Below are 18,638 nucleotides of genomic sequence, written 5' to 3' on the forward strand. Positions count from 1 at the left end.
AAAATTTTTAAAAGTATAAAAACCCGGTTGTCCGAATTTCCTTGGCTATACTCGGGATTTAAATATGGATAATCAAACTATATCTAGACCAGTCCCATATTAACAAAACTTCTATCCATACCAGTTTTATATTAGGTTGGACAAAACCGGCAACAAGCCCGGACAGATTACTGCCACCCGTAATTGAGGTAAACAAAAAATCAATCAAATTTTTTATTAAAAAAAACAAAATACAATAATAATAATAATAATAATAATAAACAAAGGTGAACCAACCATCCACTGAAAAAAACCATAAAGAAAAGAAATTTCCAGTCCACAGATGCTAGTGCTCAGCCACCAAGCATTCCTTCATCCTCCAAAGCCCTCATCTCTCCCTCGGATCAAGCCCCGGGCCTCCATGAGCCGGAGCCGGAGCCCCTCTCCGGTGCTGGACTTCCCCTACCTCCCTCCTCCCCACCGGGACCTCATGCTCTCCCTCTTATCGACAGTCCATTCTCGCTTGGCCTCTCATCTCCTCCCTTCCTCTGTCCCCTCCGACGTCCTCTCCTTCCACAACGATGCCTCCACCTCCTTCGGTGCCCTTGATATCAGATCCGGTGCCCATGATTCACCGGTGCGTTTTTCCCTCTTTCTCTATATTTCACAACTCTCATCCTGTTTTTAATTATACACCTTAAACCTGCAAGTATATCATTTAAATCATTCACTTTGCTGCAAGTTTAATTTTTGATTAACATGCTAAGATTTCTTTTGTGCTTTCTGTTGTTTTTCTGAGAAACTAGTAACAAATTTATCTTTGTTCAGACTTGGTATTGCCTTAAAAAAACATGTGTTTTTTTATTATTATTATTATAGATTTCTATGTGCTTTCTGTAGTCTGAGAAATTAGTAAAAAAACTTATCTTTGTTTTAGACTTGGTATTCCCATTTGTTGGGTTTCTGTGTGTGTGAGAGAGAGAGTGTGTGTGTGTTGAGAGAGAGAGAATGGTTGTGTTCTTCTTTGGAGAAGATAGGTCTTTGACTCTTTGGTCCTCTCAGAATTTATGGATATAAACCACTAAAAGATTGAACCCCTTTGATAGAGAGTAGTATTTTTCGAGTTCATTGAGGGATAATATCTCAATTTTTGAAAGCCATGCAATGGTTACTGGTTTAGGAATGTCTGTGAACTTTCTTATGTTAATCTTGCCTTGTAATTGTGCTTGTTTTCATTTCTTATACATCTATGTGTTTGTGTTTCTTACAAACTAGGTGTACAAAATAGAAATCTCAAGTCACTGATCACCATCCAATGTGCCTCGCAGATTGTGATATTAGTGGTGTCGTGAAAAATACGATAGTGGTGACCAATGAGTTGAGTTGGGAAGTCTATTTGGTAAACCTAGTTTATAATGATTTGATTGCTCTTAGTTTGTTAAATCTTTGATACTTACGTTTCTAGCAGATATCATTTTTCTTTGATTGTTTTTTGTTTTCTACTGGTGACTGGATTGCCTGTCGCTATGCCATTTATCATAAACAATTTATCAGATGCATTCATGGATACTCGATGATTACAAGAGAAAGATTCTAAAATACAATGATTGAAAAGTCATGCCTTTGAAGAAAGTGATTAGATGCAAAAAGGTGCTATTTTCATGATAAATCTAAACTTTGTTTTATTCAAAAATTCTTATGTCTCAATTTGATACTGCACTATTTATTTTCTTTCAGTTTTTGTTTGTTAATACATACAATGGTTAGTTTATCCTTTTGTTATTTTTTTAACATTTTTTGAGTCTTGGGAAAACTGTGTCAACAAAAATGATTCTATTTCACGAATTCTGATACATGCATGAACTAACATTTACATATAAATATAAAATCTTATGAAATATAATACATGTATATAATTTTGTTTTTGTTAATTAACTAAAGCTTGCAAATTGTATAAGAAAATAATGGTCCAAGGATTTTATTTATTTCAATTTGTATATAAGCATGTGGCATAGAATTGAAAGAATAGTATTAATTTGGCATACAATTGATACAGATAAAGTTTGAAATCAAACTGAAAACCTTTTGACAGTTTGGTTTATTTTTTTTAATGTTTTGTTATCATAGTTTGAGATAAATTTGGTTCTTTTGTAGGTTGACTTCATTCTAGAGTCTTGGCTTCACTGCAAGCTTCCAACTGGTGCTCTCAACATAACCACTTTATTCGGCTTTCTCAATGCATCAACTGAGGCACCACACCTTCTCATGGAGTTCATACAGGGTAGCCCAACCTCTCTTGTTCTCTTCATGGATTTGCTCCCAAGGAAAGACCTTGTCCTTCATCCTGAATACCTTGCTGAATTCTATCAAGACACTCAACTCGAGAAACTCAGGCAGGAACTCAATAACTTACCGTATGTGCAGCCATATTGCTCTTCATCTCTGTATATTCGCAGTGTACTTTCACCAACAGCCGTTGCGGTTAATATCAATTGCGGCGCCGACGGTGAGAGTTCTATGGAAGAGGTAATGGGGGCTCAATTGAGCAGTGTTGCCAAGGAAGTCCTGCAAATATGGTTGGATAAATGTGCTTGCAGCAGTCATCAAATGGAAGAGAGCAAAAGAAATGTTTTGATTCAAAGAGATAATTTGATAAAAACTAAGACTGTCGAGATTGATCTTTCTGCAAATTTGCCAAGGATGTTTGGTCCCAATGTCGCAGAAAAGATTGTTGGAACAATACAGAAAACTTTCAGAATATGATACTGGAATGATAGAGATTGGTCAGTTGGTTGGTTGATTGGTTGTGGTTCTCAGAATTGTAATAAAATTACTGGAATAGTATGTGTTAGTGTGTGATTTGAGTCTCAGTTGATAATTACATTAGAGTGAATAGAGAGATTCATCTTCAACTGAATGTATTAAATTTAGCTCATTTAAACTTCATCTATGATTTGTAGGAATGGTCATAGGGCGGGCATGGAGAGTCCCTCCCCACCCACTCTTCCATTCCGGCCAGGATTCCTCATCCCCACCCTAAACAACTAAAGAGGGGAACGCCAATTCTCCGCCCTGATTGTTTTTTTCCGTTAGAACCAGGGATTTTCCGCCCTATACAAGGCATATTCCTGAAAGGGATGGGGAATCTCGGGCCATGCCCATCCTTGTTGATTTGTCCGATGCTTTCAGTTATTATGAAAAAACTCATCCTTTTGTTTGGATTTTATTTAAGTTAATGAAAAGAATAGAAAATGGAAAGAAAATTTTACTCATCCTTCTGCATTAAAAATCTTGTGGATCCATTTATGTGGTGATAGTGTTGTTATCATCTGGGTGTGTCAAATATAATTTTATATTTTTATTATTTTCACAGTAGTGATTATTGATCTAAAATGATTTTTGCTAGTTTGGTTGTCCATGTTTAAAATCTTGTTTCTATGTATTTGTTTCTTTATTAGTTTGATTGGTTGATTGTTGTTAGTGTTGTTTGATTTATTGGGCCTAATTTATCTGTACATGTGAAAAAAAAAAAAATTAATTCAATTACTTGTTTGTCCTTTCCCAATAATTTAGTACATATTATTATGACTTAAAAAATCAAACATTCCTTTCCCAATAATTTAGTACATTATTTTGACTTAAAAAATCAAACATTCCTTATGTGTGTGAGAAAGTTGATCTTATCTTGTGACCTATTGCTTAGTTTGATTTTTGTTGTGGATTCAAAATGGTTAATATGATTCATATATTTTGTGGGGACCAAAACTATGAAATTAAGATGTATTAAAATTGAAAGCAAATAACTTTTCTTTTAGATATAAGGCCAATGGTAGCCCAAAGAATGGTATCCAAGTCCAACACACTTTATGGGGAATACACCATATTCTTCCATTTCCTTAAGTGTGAAAGCCATCATTTAAACAATTCAAGTTATTCTCCATACCTTAAACATGCATTAACTCAATTAATTCTTGAAACATGTGCTCAAAAAAATAATTAATTAATTCATACTTAAGAAGTGTTAAGTAGATTCATTTCTTTATTATTAAGTATTAAGTTGATAGGTACTTAAAACTTAAAAGTTTTGACAATGTCATGGAAGGCTTAGAAAGGGATGTGTCGGCAGCCTTTGGGATTCTTTCTCCATTCCCATCTAAACTTGAGGGTTTTTCCATATATACCCTTACAAATTGCAGAGACAAATGTTACTTGTATATTTAAAGATACACCTCTATCATTTATATCTTATGTCTTTATAGTTTCAGGTGTTATTTATTTACCTCTTTATTAATTTAATACTTGTGATTTGAGTTGTAACAATTTAGTGCAATGTAATCTAAATCGTTTGCAGAAAAATACCAAAACACTTAACTTTGTTAATATAAATCTTTTTTTTTTTTCTGCCCTTATTATTCAACTATACCTTCAATTATAATTTGAATGATTTTTAAATACTATGCAAATAGACCTGAATGGTTCTTATTAGTACATGCTTTTAGTAATTTAGATAAGAATAAAAAAAGATAAATTCAGGTCTAATTTTATATCACATTAGTAAGAATTAACAGAGTTAAAGCATTTTTGAAACTTTTTTCTAAACGGTTTAGATTAGAGAGTATTAAAGTATTACAACTTAAATCATAAGTTCCAAATTAATAAAAAAGCAAACCACAATATAATTAATAATTTAGTAAAATTTCCCCAAAAAAACATTTATGACATATAACAAGATGTCCTCATTGTGATAATTTCTTTTGCTTTCCACAACTTTTGCTATTCCTTTAACACATAAAAACATTATTTACTATAAGTTAAAAATATTACATTATATATATATATACAAAAATGTAACTCAAAAATTTGATTACAAAAAGTAAACTCAATACTTTCATTAAAAATATTTGCAATTAGAAACTTCATTCACGGCAATATAATTTCTTTGACTTCATCCGTAACCTACATAGAAAGAAAGTATTAAATTTTTGAATTTAAGTATGAAGCATCGAATAATAAATATATCCATAATTAAATTTAACAAAGATAGAAATAAAGAAAAATCACCATGTATTTTTTTTTAATACAATAAGGAGTTGTTTGGTTGACATGATTGAAATGAGAGTGGGAGTGGGAGCCTAGGAGAGGAGTAAATCCATACCTTTGTTTGGATGGTCATGAGTGGGAGTGAGAGAGGAGTGGATAGGGAGTGAGTGGGGAGTGAGCAATCCTCCCAAAATGGGGGAATTGCTCCACTCCTCCCTCACTTCTTAGGGAAAAATAACCTATTTACCCTTTTATTTAATAATTAAAATAGTAATTTAATTTAAATAATTAATAAATAATTAATTTTAAAAATAATTATTAATTAAATAATAATAATTTAATTAAATATAATAATTAAGTTGATAATTTTACTAATAATTAATAATTAAAATGAAAACAATAATAACTAATAATTATAGTTAAATATTTATTTATAATAATTAATTAGTTATATTTCTTCATTAATTTATTATTTATTATAGTTAAGTAATTAATTATATTAACAAAAAATCATTAATTATTTATTTGAAATATCTTTAAACATGTAATTAGCTATTTATTATAGTTAATTAATTACTAATGATATTAACAAAAAAAAAGTTTTGAAATATTTATTTATAACAATTATTTTTTTTCAATTTATATAATATTCATTTGAATAAGGGCATAAGTGTCTATTTATCATATTTACTTTCTTTATTTTTCTCATTCTCAATAAATTACACTCTCCAAACCTTATCTACCAAATACATTCTTCATTCTCACTCCTACTCCACTCCCCCTCATCTCACTCCTCCCCCAATCCACTCCTCCCCCCAGTGACGGTGCCAGGACTCGTCAGAGAGTGGGGCAAAAGTTGACCGAAAAAAAAATTTCCAGCCGCCGAATAAACATTCCGACCAGTCAACAAAAAATCTGGCATACAAACATGAAACATAAATACATAAAAAAACATATCAAAAGTTAATTGATCCATTCAATAACAAGAAAGTCAAATTAATTCAAAAAAACTTCATTATTATACACAAGTACATGAATAACAACTAATTTTTCCTAACCAATGGAGTACTCCAAGCACCGGAACCTTTGAGAGGTTTCAAATAGTTTTTGCGAGATGCCAACTTTTGAAACCATTGCATAATTGTTTCTTCATCAATGCTAATGAATATTTTTTTCTCAATGTAACACACCAAACAATCTGACAGTAGTTCATCTGCAAGTCGGTTACGCAAATCGGTCTTCACAACATTCATTCCTGAAAAACATCTCTCAACAGTAGCTGAGGCAACTGGTAACACCAATGCTAGCTCAATGAGTCGATACACCAAAGGAAAACAAATATGATATTTATGCTTCACCATCTTTATTGCAAGAGCTCCAACATCAACAAGATTATAGAAATCTGGATCCCCTCTTACAGCATCAATGTAGAGTTCAAGTTGGTAGTGAAGCTCAGCTAGCTCAACAGTAGAGAAATCTTCAGAGTATAATCTAGCAAGATGGAGTATTTCATGATGATCAAAACGAGCAAAGTTGTTGGAAGGATCAAGACTCAATACACCCTTAAGCAAATTAGTGTTTGCCTCATTGAAATGATTGTTTAATTCTTCAGCAACCTCATCAATTACCTGCCATATTTAAACACAATTCATTTCAAGTATAAAAACCAATGCCATACATATTTATCAATTATAAGAAAATGAAAATAGAATGAAATACCGTTGCAAAGATTTCCACACGGAAATGATGAATATAAGTCATTGGTTCTCCATCAACAAGTGTAATATGACGGCTTTCGATAATTTCGTCCATGCTTGGTACTTTAATTTTTTCCAGTTAGGGAGAAACCTCCTTTTATTAGTTTGAGGAAATTGATGCCCAACTAGTTGACAAGGCCCTCTAGCTAAGTATCTCCTTCTCAATGTATCCCTCATCTCTAAGTGAAAGCTATCAATTGGATTTCTCAAGCCCGGATCACTAACTATATCATTATCGGAAACTTCTAACTCTACACGAGGTCTTTTTCCACTAGCTTGGTCAATAGGAGTTTCATTATTCGTTGTTAATGGTTCTGGAGTTGATGAAGGACTTGGGTTTATTGGCATGAAATACTTTTTCATTTTTGTAATTCCTATTAATAACAATAACAATTTACAATCAATGCATTTAAATAAACAAATCAAAGATCATAAGCATGCAAACAGATGTAAAACCTCCAAGAATCTGATAGTGAAGTCAATTGACAAAATATTACATGAAAAACTAGAAGTCAAAAAATCAAAAACAACATATCTGGTGATGGAATTCTAAAAAAAAACAATTAAACAAACACTTACCAATATGGTCAATCTTTCTATGTGCAAAGCCAAATCTTGATATCAAATCCAGGAGATGAGATTTTTCTGAAAAACAAACATAATGAGTCAATGTCAAATCTCTAAATGGTTGCCTTTCATTCTAATAATGCATGAGTACAAAATATAAGGAGACAAGTTACTACAATTACAAAGTGGTAATAGGCTAATAGCTCATATGTGATATGACTGACCCTATGAGGCATTTCTACAAACATGTGCTATGCCAGCACCAGTTAGTGATGACTGATCCACATGGACCACATAACATAATCCAATTAGTAATTAGCCTTATTTATAGCATAACTTCTTGCCATCAATAGATAGATATGGAGAAAAAAAAATAGTTCATTAATTATCCTATAAGCTAAACCATCACAAAGTAGCAATGAATGGTGCCATGCATATGCTGTTGCTACCACTCGTGACTCTACACAACCCCGTCTGCTGCAGAACTCAATCCTCAGAAGCTAAGAGGTTTTTTTTTTCCGGCGGAGGGTGTGGCAGATGTCCCTCCTCGCCACACCCCGGCGCCGCCACTGCCCCCCCTAATCCACTCTTAACAACCAAACACTAAAGCTCTGAAGCCAATCTTCTCCACAAAGTAGTACTTGCACGATATTAACGCCAACTCTGACAAGATTCAAAACTTTAAAGTATTTGAATTCCACTATTTTATTACATTAAATTATGATGCCTAACTTGGAGTACATATATACACTCCCTCTTCAAAATACACATCTAATTCACACTTAACATGTTGAATGGTGTCAACTATCATAATGTAATCATCAAAAGCTTTGCGCCCACAAACAACACCTTTACTTTTACCACTTCCACCGCCAAATCACCACCATCACTTAGTTGAAGATTCTCGTGACTTACATTATCAATTGTTGATATATAAATTGCAACATAATTCTTAAAATTCTTATAAAGAGATTCTCTCACATAATTGATATAGAAATCAACATCTTCCGCATACAAAATGAGAAAATAATATCCAATCATCTACATTTTGTTTCTTGGGTATAAAATAGCCATAATATATATCAATAAATTACCGTCTCCTCAATATTTGTTATACCTATTTCTTATCTCACTCACTATTTCTCTCATTTATTCATTTCCAAAAGTAAGCTTCTCATCCAGAATTGTTTTTATCCATGATAATTTTTTAAAGTGCACAAGTGTAGTTGTGTAATAGTGATAATTTTTTAATAAAATATAAATATTATGAGTCTGTATGCTTTGGAGGATTAATGCTCCATTACTTATTAGTTTTTTATATAATTGTAATTTTAATAAGTGTATATTAAAATTTAAACGGTATAATTCAACATTATATTAATTTTTTCAAAACAGTAATTTTCCTAAAATCAAATTTATGATTAAGTTTTTTTAAAAAAATTATTACTAGATTTAAAACCAACTAACCTTATATCTTTAATTGCTATTTTGATAATATTTATAGGAATCCTTCTAATTCATTATTATTTTTATGATAGTCCTAAATCAATATAAAAAATTGCTCTCTATTTATAGAAAAATTACTCCAACAACATAAACCCAAAAATAATTGTGTTTATGGAACAATATATTTTAATAAATATATGTTTTTATTAAACATAACGAACCATTTATTTCCATTAATGCCTTTTAATGTGATTTGCTGAATCTATACTACTAATACCTATATCAATTTATATAAATAACATTATTTTTACATCAATCCCAAATTAAAACTAGTTACTATAGTAGTCTACTAATAAATTTTCAACTTTTAAAAAAACAAAAATAATCAGAATTTAAATGAAATTTTACTTATGATCAAGAGTCGGGCAAGGTATGATTTGTTTTTTAAAAAATAATATGAAACATTAATTATACTGAAAAATTATAAATTCATTTCTTTTCCCTAAATTTATATTAAAATGACATGTGATTTTCTTGTAACATTAATAGTAATTTGTAAACAAGCTTGTTAATGATGCTATAAAAGATCCTATAAATGATCCTATTAATAATTCTTATAAATGACACTTTTAAATGAGCCCCTCAACAATTCTTATAAACAAGTTTTTTTAATAATACAATAAACGAGTTGTTCATGAGCCTCAACAAACCGATTTTTGGTAGTACTCGAGGTTTAGCTTTATTTATTTTTATGGTCCAACAATTAGATTTAAGAATCGATCGTTTAGCTTAATAAAGTTGAGCTTCCAAACTTTTTAAACGAATACATTGGTTTATTTTGCAACCCTATTTGTATGCTATATTTTTAAAAAAAGTATTTAAGAAATTAAAAATTTTACACAACCTTAGCCTTCTAAAACCTATAAAAATTTAATGAGACAATATTTCTTTAGTACCATAAAGGAAGAATATGTGTGTCTAGATATCTATCAAACACAACCATTGCAAGGGTATATTAATAATTGCAAATTCAATCAAGCACATAAAAGAAAAAAAAAAAGAAAAGAAAAGAAAAGGGCCCCACCATGTTGGCGAATCAAATCAAGGGCGGCATAAGCATAACCCCATCCACAAACCAAGTCTAGAGTCTAGACCGATCCATTTCAAATTCGATGGTTGAGTCGTTGACTAGCGTTTCTGTCTTTATTATTATCAACTATCAAGTTTGAAGGGTACTGAAAAGTTTTGACATTGTTATAGAAGTCTTTGAAATGGATGTGTAGGCAGCCTTTGGGATTCTTTTTCCATTCTTTTTATAAAATTGAAGGTTTTTTTCATGTATACCCTTACAAAACTTGTATATTTACAGATACACCTCTATTATCTATATTTTATATTTTTATAGTTTCAGGTTTTTATTTATTTATAAATAAATAAATATATTTAAAAATACATTATCATATCATTTTTATTACAGTTTTACGAATAACAAATGTGCTTGCCCGGTATGCATATTAAGATGTTATTTGTAGGACTATAAATGCAAAGTATATGTTTTTTAGAGGGTATATTTGCAAATTTCTCCAAATAAGGGATGTGAATTCTCATCTCATTTCTAATGAAGATCCTATATGGGTCAAATAATTAGTCAGCCTAATAAACAATTATTAATATGATAAGCATCTATATATCATTTATAATATTAGATAAAAATTGTGAAAAGTATGCCCAACACTTATTTATGTTTTAAACTATAGGTGGCAATAATCTATTTAGATCTAGTGGAATAAAACGGGTTTGGACAAAAGTTGTGTTAATGTGGGTTGAATCCGGACATTGCTTGGTTATCAAGATTTAAATCCGTGCTGGATCCGGACGTGAAAATTCGGACAACCGGACTCTTTTACTTAGAATTTTAAAAACCCACAATCTTAAACCCACCTTTTCTAAGCTTATCTTCCAAAAACTTGAAACATATTTTATTATTTCTAAATAAAAAAACGTTAGATATTTTTATGCAAGGTAGTCAGACCCGATCGGGGCATTGACTCGGCCAAGATCAGTGGTCAGGGTCGATAGGTTCGACTGAGTTGAACCAGAGGCAATAATAAAATATTAAAAAATATATTATAATAATTAATAATAATATAATCTATATTTTAATAATTAAAATACAGAATTACTTAAATGTGATATTTAAAACATTAATCATATATATTTTTTCTTTGATATTTAAAATATCTAAAATACAATTAAATTTAATATTTAAAATTTTAGTTTTATATACTGATTTTTAAAAAATATAAATATTTAAGAAAATCCTAATAATTCTACTCTCACAGTTAGGGATGTAAATGAGGCGAGGCGGGGCGGGGAATGGGATTCCCGTCCCCATTCCCGCTTCCCACAAGGCGGGGATTCCCGACTCCAGATTCCCGGCGGGGTAAAAAATCTCCCCACTCACTCCCCCGCGGGGATCCCCACGGGTCGGGGAATCCCCGCCCCCACCAATTTTTTTATTATATAAAATTCTAATAATACTATGTGTAAAAATATATATATATATATATATATATAAAAGACCTATTTGACACTTGTCAATTTCTCATAAAAATTTTACCAATATTATTTTAATAATATTAAAATATTGATAACATAATACTAAATTATATTATTTTAAACTAATTTTTATTATTTTATCTCATAATATATAACAAAATTAATTTTTAAAAAATATTATATCTTTAAAGTTGATAAATAGCTTATTTTATCTAATCTTAATTTTATCTTAATTTTTATAGAAAATAAAAAAAATTATTAATTTTTTTAAAAAAAATTTCATATAATTATATTCGTACATCACACGGGAGTAACATTAGTATTACTAAAAGTCTGAAACATTATTAATAAATACCAAAAAAATATTTTTTTTTTAAATCCAAATATTTGGTCCTTATAATCTTATATTCATATTGAATTTTTAAAAAAAATAAATAAATAATCATATAAGTTATTTTTCATATATATATATATATATATATATATATATATATATATATAGATATGTATATATATATACATACATATAAATCGGGGAGCGAGCGGGCAGAATGCCCTCCCGCCCTGCGCTGGGGAAGAGGGGGTTATTTCGGGGAATCCCTGCCCCGCCGGGGCGGGTCCCCGCAAAGAACGGAGATTCCCCGCCCCATTTACATCCATACTCACAGTCCCACCCTTAGAATTCCTTAGGAACTCACAAAAATAAATAAATAAATAATTAAATAATCACTTGCACACATTCACTCGCACTCTTTTTCTCCTCCCTTGCTTCGTCTGCCACATCTAACTTCCCTCTCACACTAGCGTTCTCTGTTTTTTTTCCCTCTCGCAGCTGCTCCCTCACTTCCTCTCGAAACCGGCTTCTTCCTCATCTCCTCCCGCCGCTCTCTCACTTTCTTTCACTATCGGAATTCTCTTTTTTTTTAAAAAAATTTTATTTTTATTTACCTGGTAGATCCATCCAGGTCAACTGGTTTCAGGATTAGTCTGCCTGGTTACCCGATTTTTGGCTGGGTTATTTCAACACCGAGTCAAAGGGGGTAACCAGACTAGCCTCATGGCCATGTCAATCCGAGTTTGACAACATTGCTTGTATGATTTGAGTTAAGTTTTGGATTGTTGACATTGGTTTTTTTACATTTAATATGAATTAAATTATTTTTTTATAATTTAATATTTGAATGAACTTAAATGTAGTTTATAGAAATCGGACAAATTTGGACATCCGGATAACGGGTTTATTTTTTAAATAAACCAGATTTAGATGAGTTAGATTTGCCCAGATTTAAAACCGGGCCTGGTCCAAACAACAAATTATTTATTTATTCTAGTAGTTATCTGAACCCAGTTTTACCCGGACCCAGATTTTTGCCACCCAATTCTAAACATTGTGCAATAACAATTCTTGTGGAGCATGTGTAGCTCTGTGAATTAATTATTAATGGTGGTTATCTTGTTTAATTAGAATCATTTTTTTGGTAGAAAATTTTTTATATGAAATTAATTAAATTTGGACTTGATTACCAACAGTAACAGATATTAATGTAATTAATATTAAATATTTTTTTAATTAATTTTTATATTTAATTTACTATTATTTTTTTAAAAATGATATTTTTCTTTTTCAAATTTTTCATGTGTGACTATTTTCCTTTCTAATACCCTAAAAAGCATCCATGTTTTTAATAACTTCACTTTTCAATCCCTTATATTTTTTAAGAAATGACTCTCCTTTGGGCTAGCGAACTCAACAGGGAGCATTCATTGCTCATTGAAGTAGGGGCCTGAACAAATTTGTCTTAAAAAAATAAAGTCATTTTTTATCAAAAAAAAAAATAAGAAAAAATTAATTATCTGTATTTAAGGCTATACATGAGCCGAGTCGAGCTGAGATTTGCCATGTTCAAGCTCATCTCGTCACTATTTTAATCGAACTCAAGCTAGAACCGAGCTTATTTTCGAGGCTTCATTTGTCGAGCACAAGGTTAGCTCGTTAAAAAAATTTTTGAGGCCCATTAGCTTGATTAAGGCTAAGGCTATTTTTTTATTATTTTATATTTAGTATAGTACCATTTGAAGTTTGTTTTAATAAATCACTATAAGGCTTTGCTTGGCTCGATTTGAGTTTGAGAGTCATTTTTAGTAAAAGAATAATTTAAACTTGTTTATAAAATCATTAGAAGCTTGGCTCGAGTTCAAGCTCATTAAAAGCCTCATTAAACAAGTTAACAAATAACAATAATAACACAATGAATATTGGAATACAACCATCCATAATTTTTTTTATATCCATATAACATATACACAGCATTCATTTTATTCATCCATATCAACATGATCACATAAAGATTCAAATCATGCATAACATAATTAGTCTAGACATCATAATGAACCATGTTCATCAATCAAAACATGATGTAATTCAAACACCAAAGTCTAAAAGATAAAATAAAATAAAATAAAAAATAAAAAAAGCATCACAACATGTAATGATCACATAAAGATTTAAGTTATACATAACATAATTAGTCTAAACACCAAAATAAACCATGTTCATCAATATAGTCATGGCATAATTCAAACATCAACATAATTTAGTCTACGATTGAAAAAAAAAATCATAACATGTAACAAGGTCTTCTTGTTGTGATAATTTCTTTGCTTCCACAACTTTGGATTTCCTACAACACATAAAACATTTTTTACTATAGCTTAAAATATTACATAGTATATATACAAATTGGAATTCAAAATTTAATTTGATTACAAAAGTAAACTCAATACCTTCACTAAAGTATTTGCAAGTAGAAACTTCATTCATGGTAATAAATTTTCTTTGACTTCATCCATAACCATAGTAAAAGAAAAGAAAATATTTAATTTTGAATTTAAGTATGAAATATCAAACAATAAAGATATCCATAATTAAATTTAACAAAGGTAGAAATAGAGGAAAACTTCCTTGTTTTTCCTTTAATATAATAAAAGCTCTTAAGCCAATTAATACTGTGGTGTTTCGTTCTTTTTGTGTGTTGACTTGAAGTCTTATTCGAGCTGATTTGGTTTTTGCCTCTGTAGTTTTGACCGAGTCCATTGGAGTATGTTCGAGATTGAGTCATTTTGACTCACGCGGTAGGGCATGAGCTTGCATGCTCACTGGCTCGCCACGGGTTAAAGGTTGTGTCATCTGCGCAGAGTTGTCCGGGTAGTCCGATGGATTACCGCACTCGAAGGCAAGCGCATGGTTGGCATGCGCCTGCTAGATGAGCGCGGTAGGTAGGAACACGGCACACCTGCTCCCGCTGGATGGGCGCTTGGGCCTAGCCCGCACCCCTGCGCCCAGCTCCCACCAGCAAGGTGGTCACAAAGGGTAGCATGGTGCCCTTGTGAGCTGCGTGCCCAAGCCTTATTTTAAGGCTTTTTTTAGGCCTTTTTGTGGTGTTTTCTCTTCTTGGTGTTCTCCCCCTCTCTTTTCCTTTTCTCTTCCTCCCTTTTTTCCTTTGGGTTTTCTTTGAAGCAAGAAGAAAGGTGGATAATCTCCTCTTCTTGTTAGTGGAGCTTCGAGATCCATCATCCTCCTCCTTGAGCTAATAGGTAAGTTTCTCCATTCTTTCTCCCTTGTTGTTTGATGGATAGATGGATCTAGGGTTAGAATAATGGTCTAGAAATCTCTTTAAACTCTAGCTGTGGCCGCTGCTAAGTTTAGAGCCGTCAAGGTCCTCATGCCCTTAATGTTTACCCATCGATCCACCTTGTGGTAACTTCAGCTTTCTGAAAAATATCCAATCAGGGTTCTATGCTAGCTTCCACCTGAATCTAGACCAATAAAAGCAGTCGGTCTTCCACAACACCTCAACAGGTTAGCTATGAAGACCGCCTACTTTCTCTTTCTATTCCTTTTATTTCCAATCTTATATATATTTCTTATGAACATGTTGCATTGTATAAGGACATAGATCCACTAGCATGTTAAAACTCTATATGCATGCTTTATATGATTGACTAGTTTCTAATTGGAAACCTTGTTGTATTTGTGACGAGCATGTTTTATCATGGTTTGGTTTTGTTGATTCCTCTGTGCTATTGTTGTACTACATTCCTTGTTTATTTTATATTCTTGATATTTGTGATCAGGATTGTGAAAATCCATGGTTTTGGTAGGCTTGCGGCGACTCGAGGGTTGAGTGGTGTGGGTGTTCCTCCTCGAGTTGTCGCTACGGTTGTTGCGTATCAATCCTACGAGATGGGGCGTGACATATCTTCTCCATAAAGTAGTGATTGCATGGTATCAGTAGCTAAAGATGAGTGGTATGGCTCAATTACTCTACCATTGGTATTAAAAGAGGATTCCAAAGCCACTGTGGAGATAGGAATTAATAAAAAAAGCACATGCCATCTTCGATAATATTTGAAACTTCAAAGTATTTGAATTTCACCATTCTATTACATTAAATTGTGATGCCTCATTTGGAGCACATATATATACTCCCTTTACTAAATACACATCCAAGTCACATTTAATATATTGAATGGTGTCAACCATCCTAATGTAATTATCAAAAGATTCACGGCCATTAACTACACCTACGCCTTCACCACTTCCACTAGTTAAATCACCACCACCACTTGGTTGAAGATTCTTTTGGCTTACATTATCAAAAGTTGATTTATGATTTGCAACATAATTCTCATAAATCTCATAAAGAGATTCTCTCACATAATTGATATGGAAATTAACATCTTTTTCTGCATTCAAAGTGGAAAAATAATATTCAATCATCTTCATCGTGTTTCGTGGGTCTAAAATTGTTGTAATAGATATCAATAAATTACCACCTCCTTAATATTTGTTATACTTATATCTCATCGCTCTCACCATTCCTCTTATTTGTTCATTTCCAAAAGCAAGCTTCTCATCCAAAATTGTTTTAATCCTAAAAAGTTCTGGAAGAAATAAATTTGAAGTTGCATTTTCTGATTCTAAATAATATTGGTAGTCATCTTGAAAACTCTAAGAACAACACAAACTTTTTTTACTTTAGTCCACTCCTCAACACTGGGCAAATACTTGTAGTTTTCATCTCTTTGTTGGTATTGACGAAAATCATCCTCAACTCCAAAGCAGTAGACAACATATCATATGTAGCATTCCACCTAGTGCAACAATCCAAAATCACATCTTTAAAGGCAAATGCAATTGCTTAGTTATGTCACTGGACATCATAAGACGTGACTGGATCATGAAAGATATTTATAAACACATTCTTGCACTTAAAAAATCACATCTTCAATTGCCCAAAGCTCATCTTTTACCAATAAATTGATTATATGTGCACAATATTTAATATGAAACAACACTCCCCCAAGCGAAAAAGCCTTTCTTGATAATTGAGGCTTTCCTTTAATAAGCATGCAACAACATCATTATAAGATGCATTATCTATGGTAATATTGTAAACTTTGTTTTCAAGCTTACAAAGCCATGAACCTTTTAAAGCTCAATCTTGAGCCGATATTGATTGTGGGAAATTAGTTAAGTTGTGATTCAGGTTTCCAAAGTCAAAGGCGGTGAGGTGGGTTCAACCGCGGATTATCTTTGGGGATTGTTTGGATTGACTTTTAGAATGCCCATAATTGAAAATGAACATCATTGAATTTAAATATTACATTATTTAAAATATATTTTTTATTTTTTATATTTATTACAAATTTTTATTAAATATAAAATACAAACACTTGTGAGTATTTGAATAAAAAATAAAAATTTTGATTGATAAAAAAAATATAAATACAAACGTTACATTAATTAATAAATAAAAACATAACATACAAACAAATCGGATAACAAAACAACACATACAGTAACATACAACTATTAAATAGAAAACAAAAATAAATAAAAATTAAAAAAATAAAATAAAATAACTCATGGTATACGATTATTTATGCGTCACTATTGCAAAATTTTTGTTTAGGGTCGCTTGAAGTGCATCCTATCCCAAATAAGGACATCTCAAACCGATTTGGCGCTCAACTGCTGTCATCGGTAATCTGTCAAGCACAAAGAAGCAAAATAAAAATAAAAATAAAAATAAATGGGCCCCACCATGTAAATGAATCAAATCAAGCGCAGAATGGCCATCCACAGCCCAACTCTAGACCGAGTCATTTCAATTCGATGGTTGACTCGCGTTTCTGTCCTACGCGGCCGACCTAAACCTTTATAAACATTTAATTCTCACTTCATCACCACTTTCCCTACTTTGCTACCTGAACATGCACCAATTATATATGTACACATATATTGACATATATAGTTAAAAAAAAACTGTCGTATTACTTTAATACATTAACCAAAATTTTTCATACTTTTTGGAGAAATAAAAAACAATTCTCCAGCTAAAAATTAAAAAACTAAAAACTTACCTTTCTTTCATTACCCAACAATTGATTGAGATCAAGAAGACCTCTCCGGAGGAGACCGGTCAAGATCGAAACCAGAACCACTCCCCGCCGAAGTTCCGGCCAACTTCAACAACTCCCCAGTTCCACTATCCAAAGTAAACAAATCCTGCAACCCATCCCAATTCCCCTCTTTCTCCGTCCTCTCCTCACCCTGCAACCCTTCCTCAACCTCACACTCTTTGTTTGAATTGGAAGCTTCTTGATCAGGAAAAGGAAAGTTGAGCTTCGCCCCGGGGTCCCCGAAACCCTAATGGCGGCAGAATCATAAGCTCTCGCCGCCTCCTCTTCAGTATTGAAAGTCCCTAACCATTTCCTCACAGCCTGTGAAGGATCCCTAATCTCCGCCGCCCACTTCCCCCAAGGCCTTTGCCGCACTCCTCTATACTTATTCTTCTTATTCTTCTTCTTCTTGCCCTGTTGGCCATGTTCTTCAGCAGCGACGAATAAGTCACAGCCCTAAAGCATTTTTCGATGCCGCATTGGTGGCAAGTGTCACTCACTAGTAGCTCTTGCAAAGTAAACGCTTGGGTGGCTGAAGTAGTACTAGTGTCGGAGACATTGCCGGAGATGACGTTGATTAGCGTTGACACCATGATTTCTAACTCACGCTCCGGTGATAGAAGATTTGAGGTTTGTTGGTGATGGTGGTAGTGTTCGTTGTGTTCCATGGTAGATATATATCGGATAAGATTGGCTGCAGGAATGAGAGGGAAGGGTGGCAAAAAAACAGTAGTTATATAAATGGGAGAAGAGAAGCAGTAGTGAACGTAAGATGCCGGTTGGATATTTATAGGCACGCGCATTGAAACTTTTTTTGTTTTTATA

At 32.3% G+C, this 18,638-nt stretch overlaps 1 protein-coding gene across 1 annotated transcript; it reads left to right on the forward strand.

Moving 5' to 3' along the window:
- Positions 1-282: 282 nt before the first annotated feature.
- Positions 283-2,896, forward strand: LOC120262875 (red chlorophyll catabolite reductase-like). The gene is made up of 2 exons (XM_039270782.1): positions 283-616; positions 2,134-2,896. Exons 1-2 carry the CDS (start codon positions 323-325, stop codon positions 2,740-2,742), a joined length of 903 nt encoding a protein of 300 aa, XP_039126716.1. The 5' UTR covers positions 283-322; the 3' UTR covers positions 2,743-2,896.
- Positions 2,897-18,638: the final 15,742 nt, after the last annotated feature.

This window comes from Dioscorea cayenensis, chromosome 6, assembly GCF_009730915.1.
Source record: "Dioscorea cayenensis subsp. rotundata cultivar TDr96_F1 chromosome 6, TDr96_F1_v2_PseudoChromosome.rev07_lg8_w22 25.fasta, whole genome shotgun sequence".
In the NCBI taxonomy this organism is placed as follows: Eukaryota; Viridiplantae; Streptophyta; class Magnoliopsida; order Dioscoreales; family Dioscoreaceae; genus Dioscorea; species Dioscorea cayenensis.

Bases quoted from the DNA above. Each gene is read 5' to 3' on its own strand.
- LOC120262875 (XM_039270782.1), top strand. From the start codon at position 323: ATGCTAGTGCTCAGCCACCAAGCATTCCTTCATCCTCCAAAGCCCTCA. The intron at 617-2,133 runs GTGCGTTTTTCC...GTTCTTTTGTAG, and splicing joins CCGGTGCCCATGATTCACCG to GTTGACTTCATTCTAGAGTC.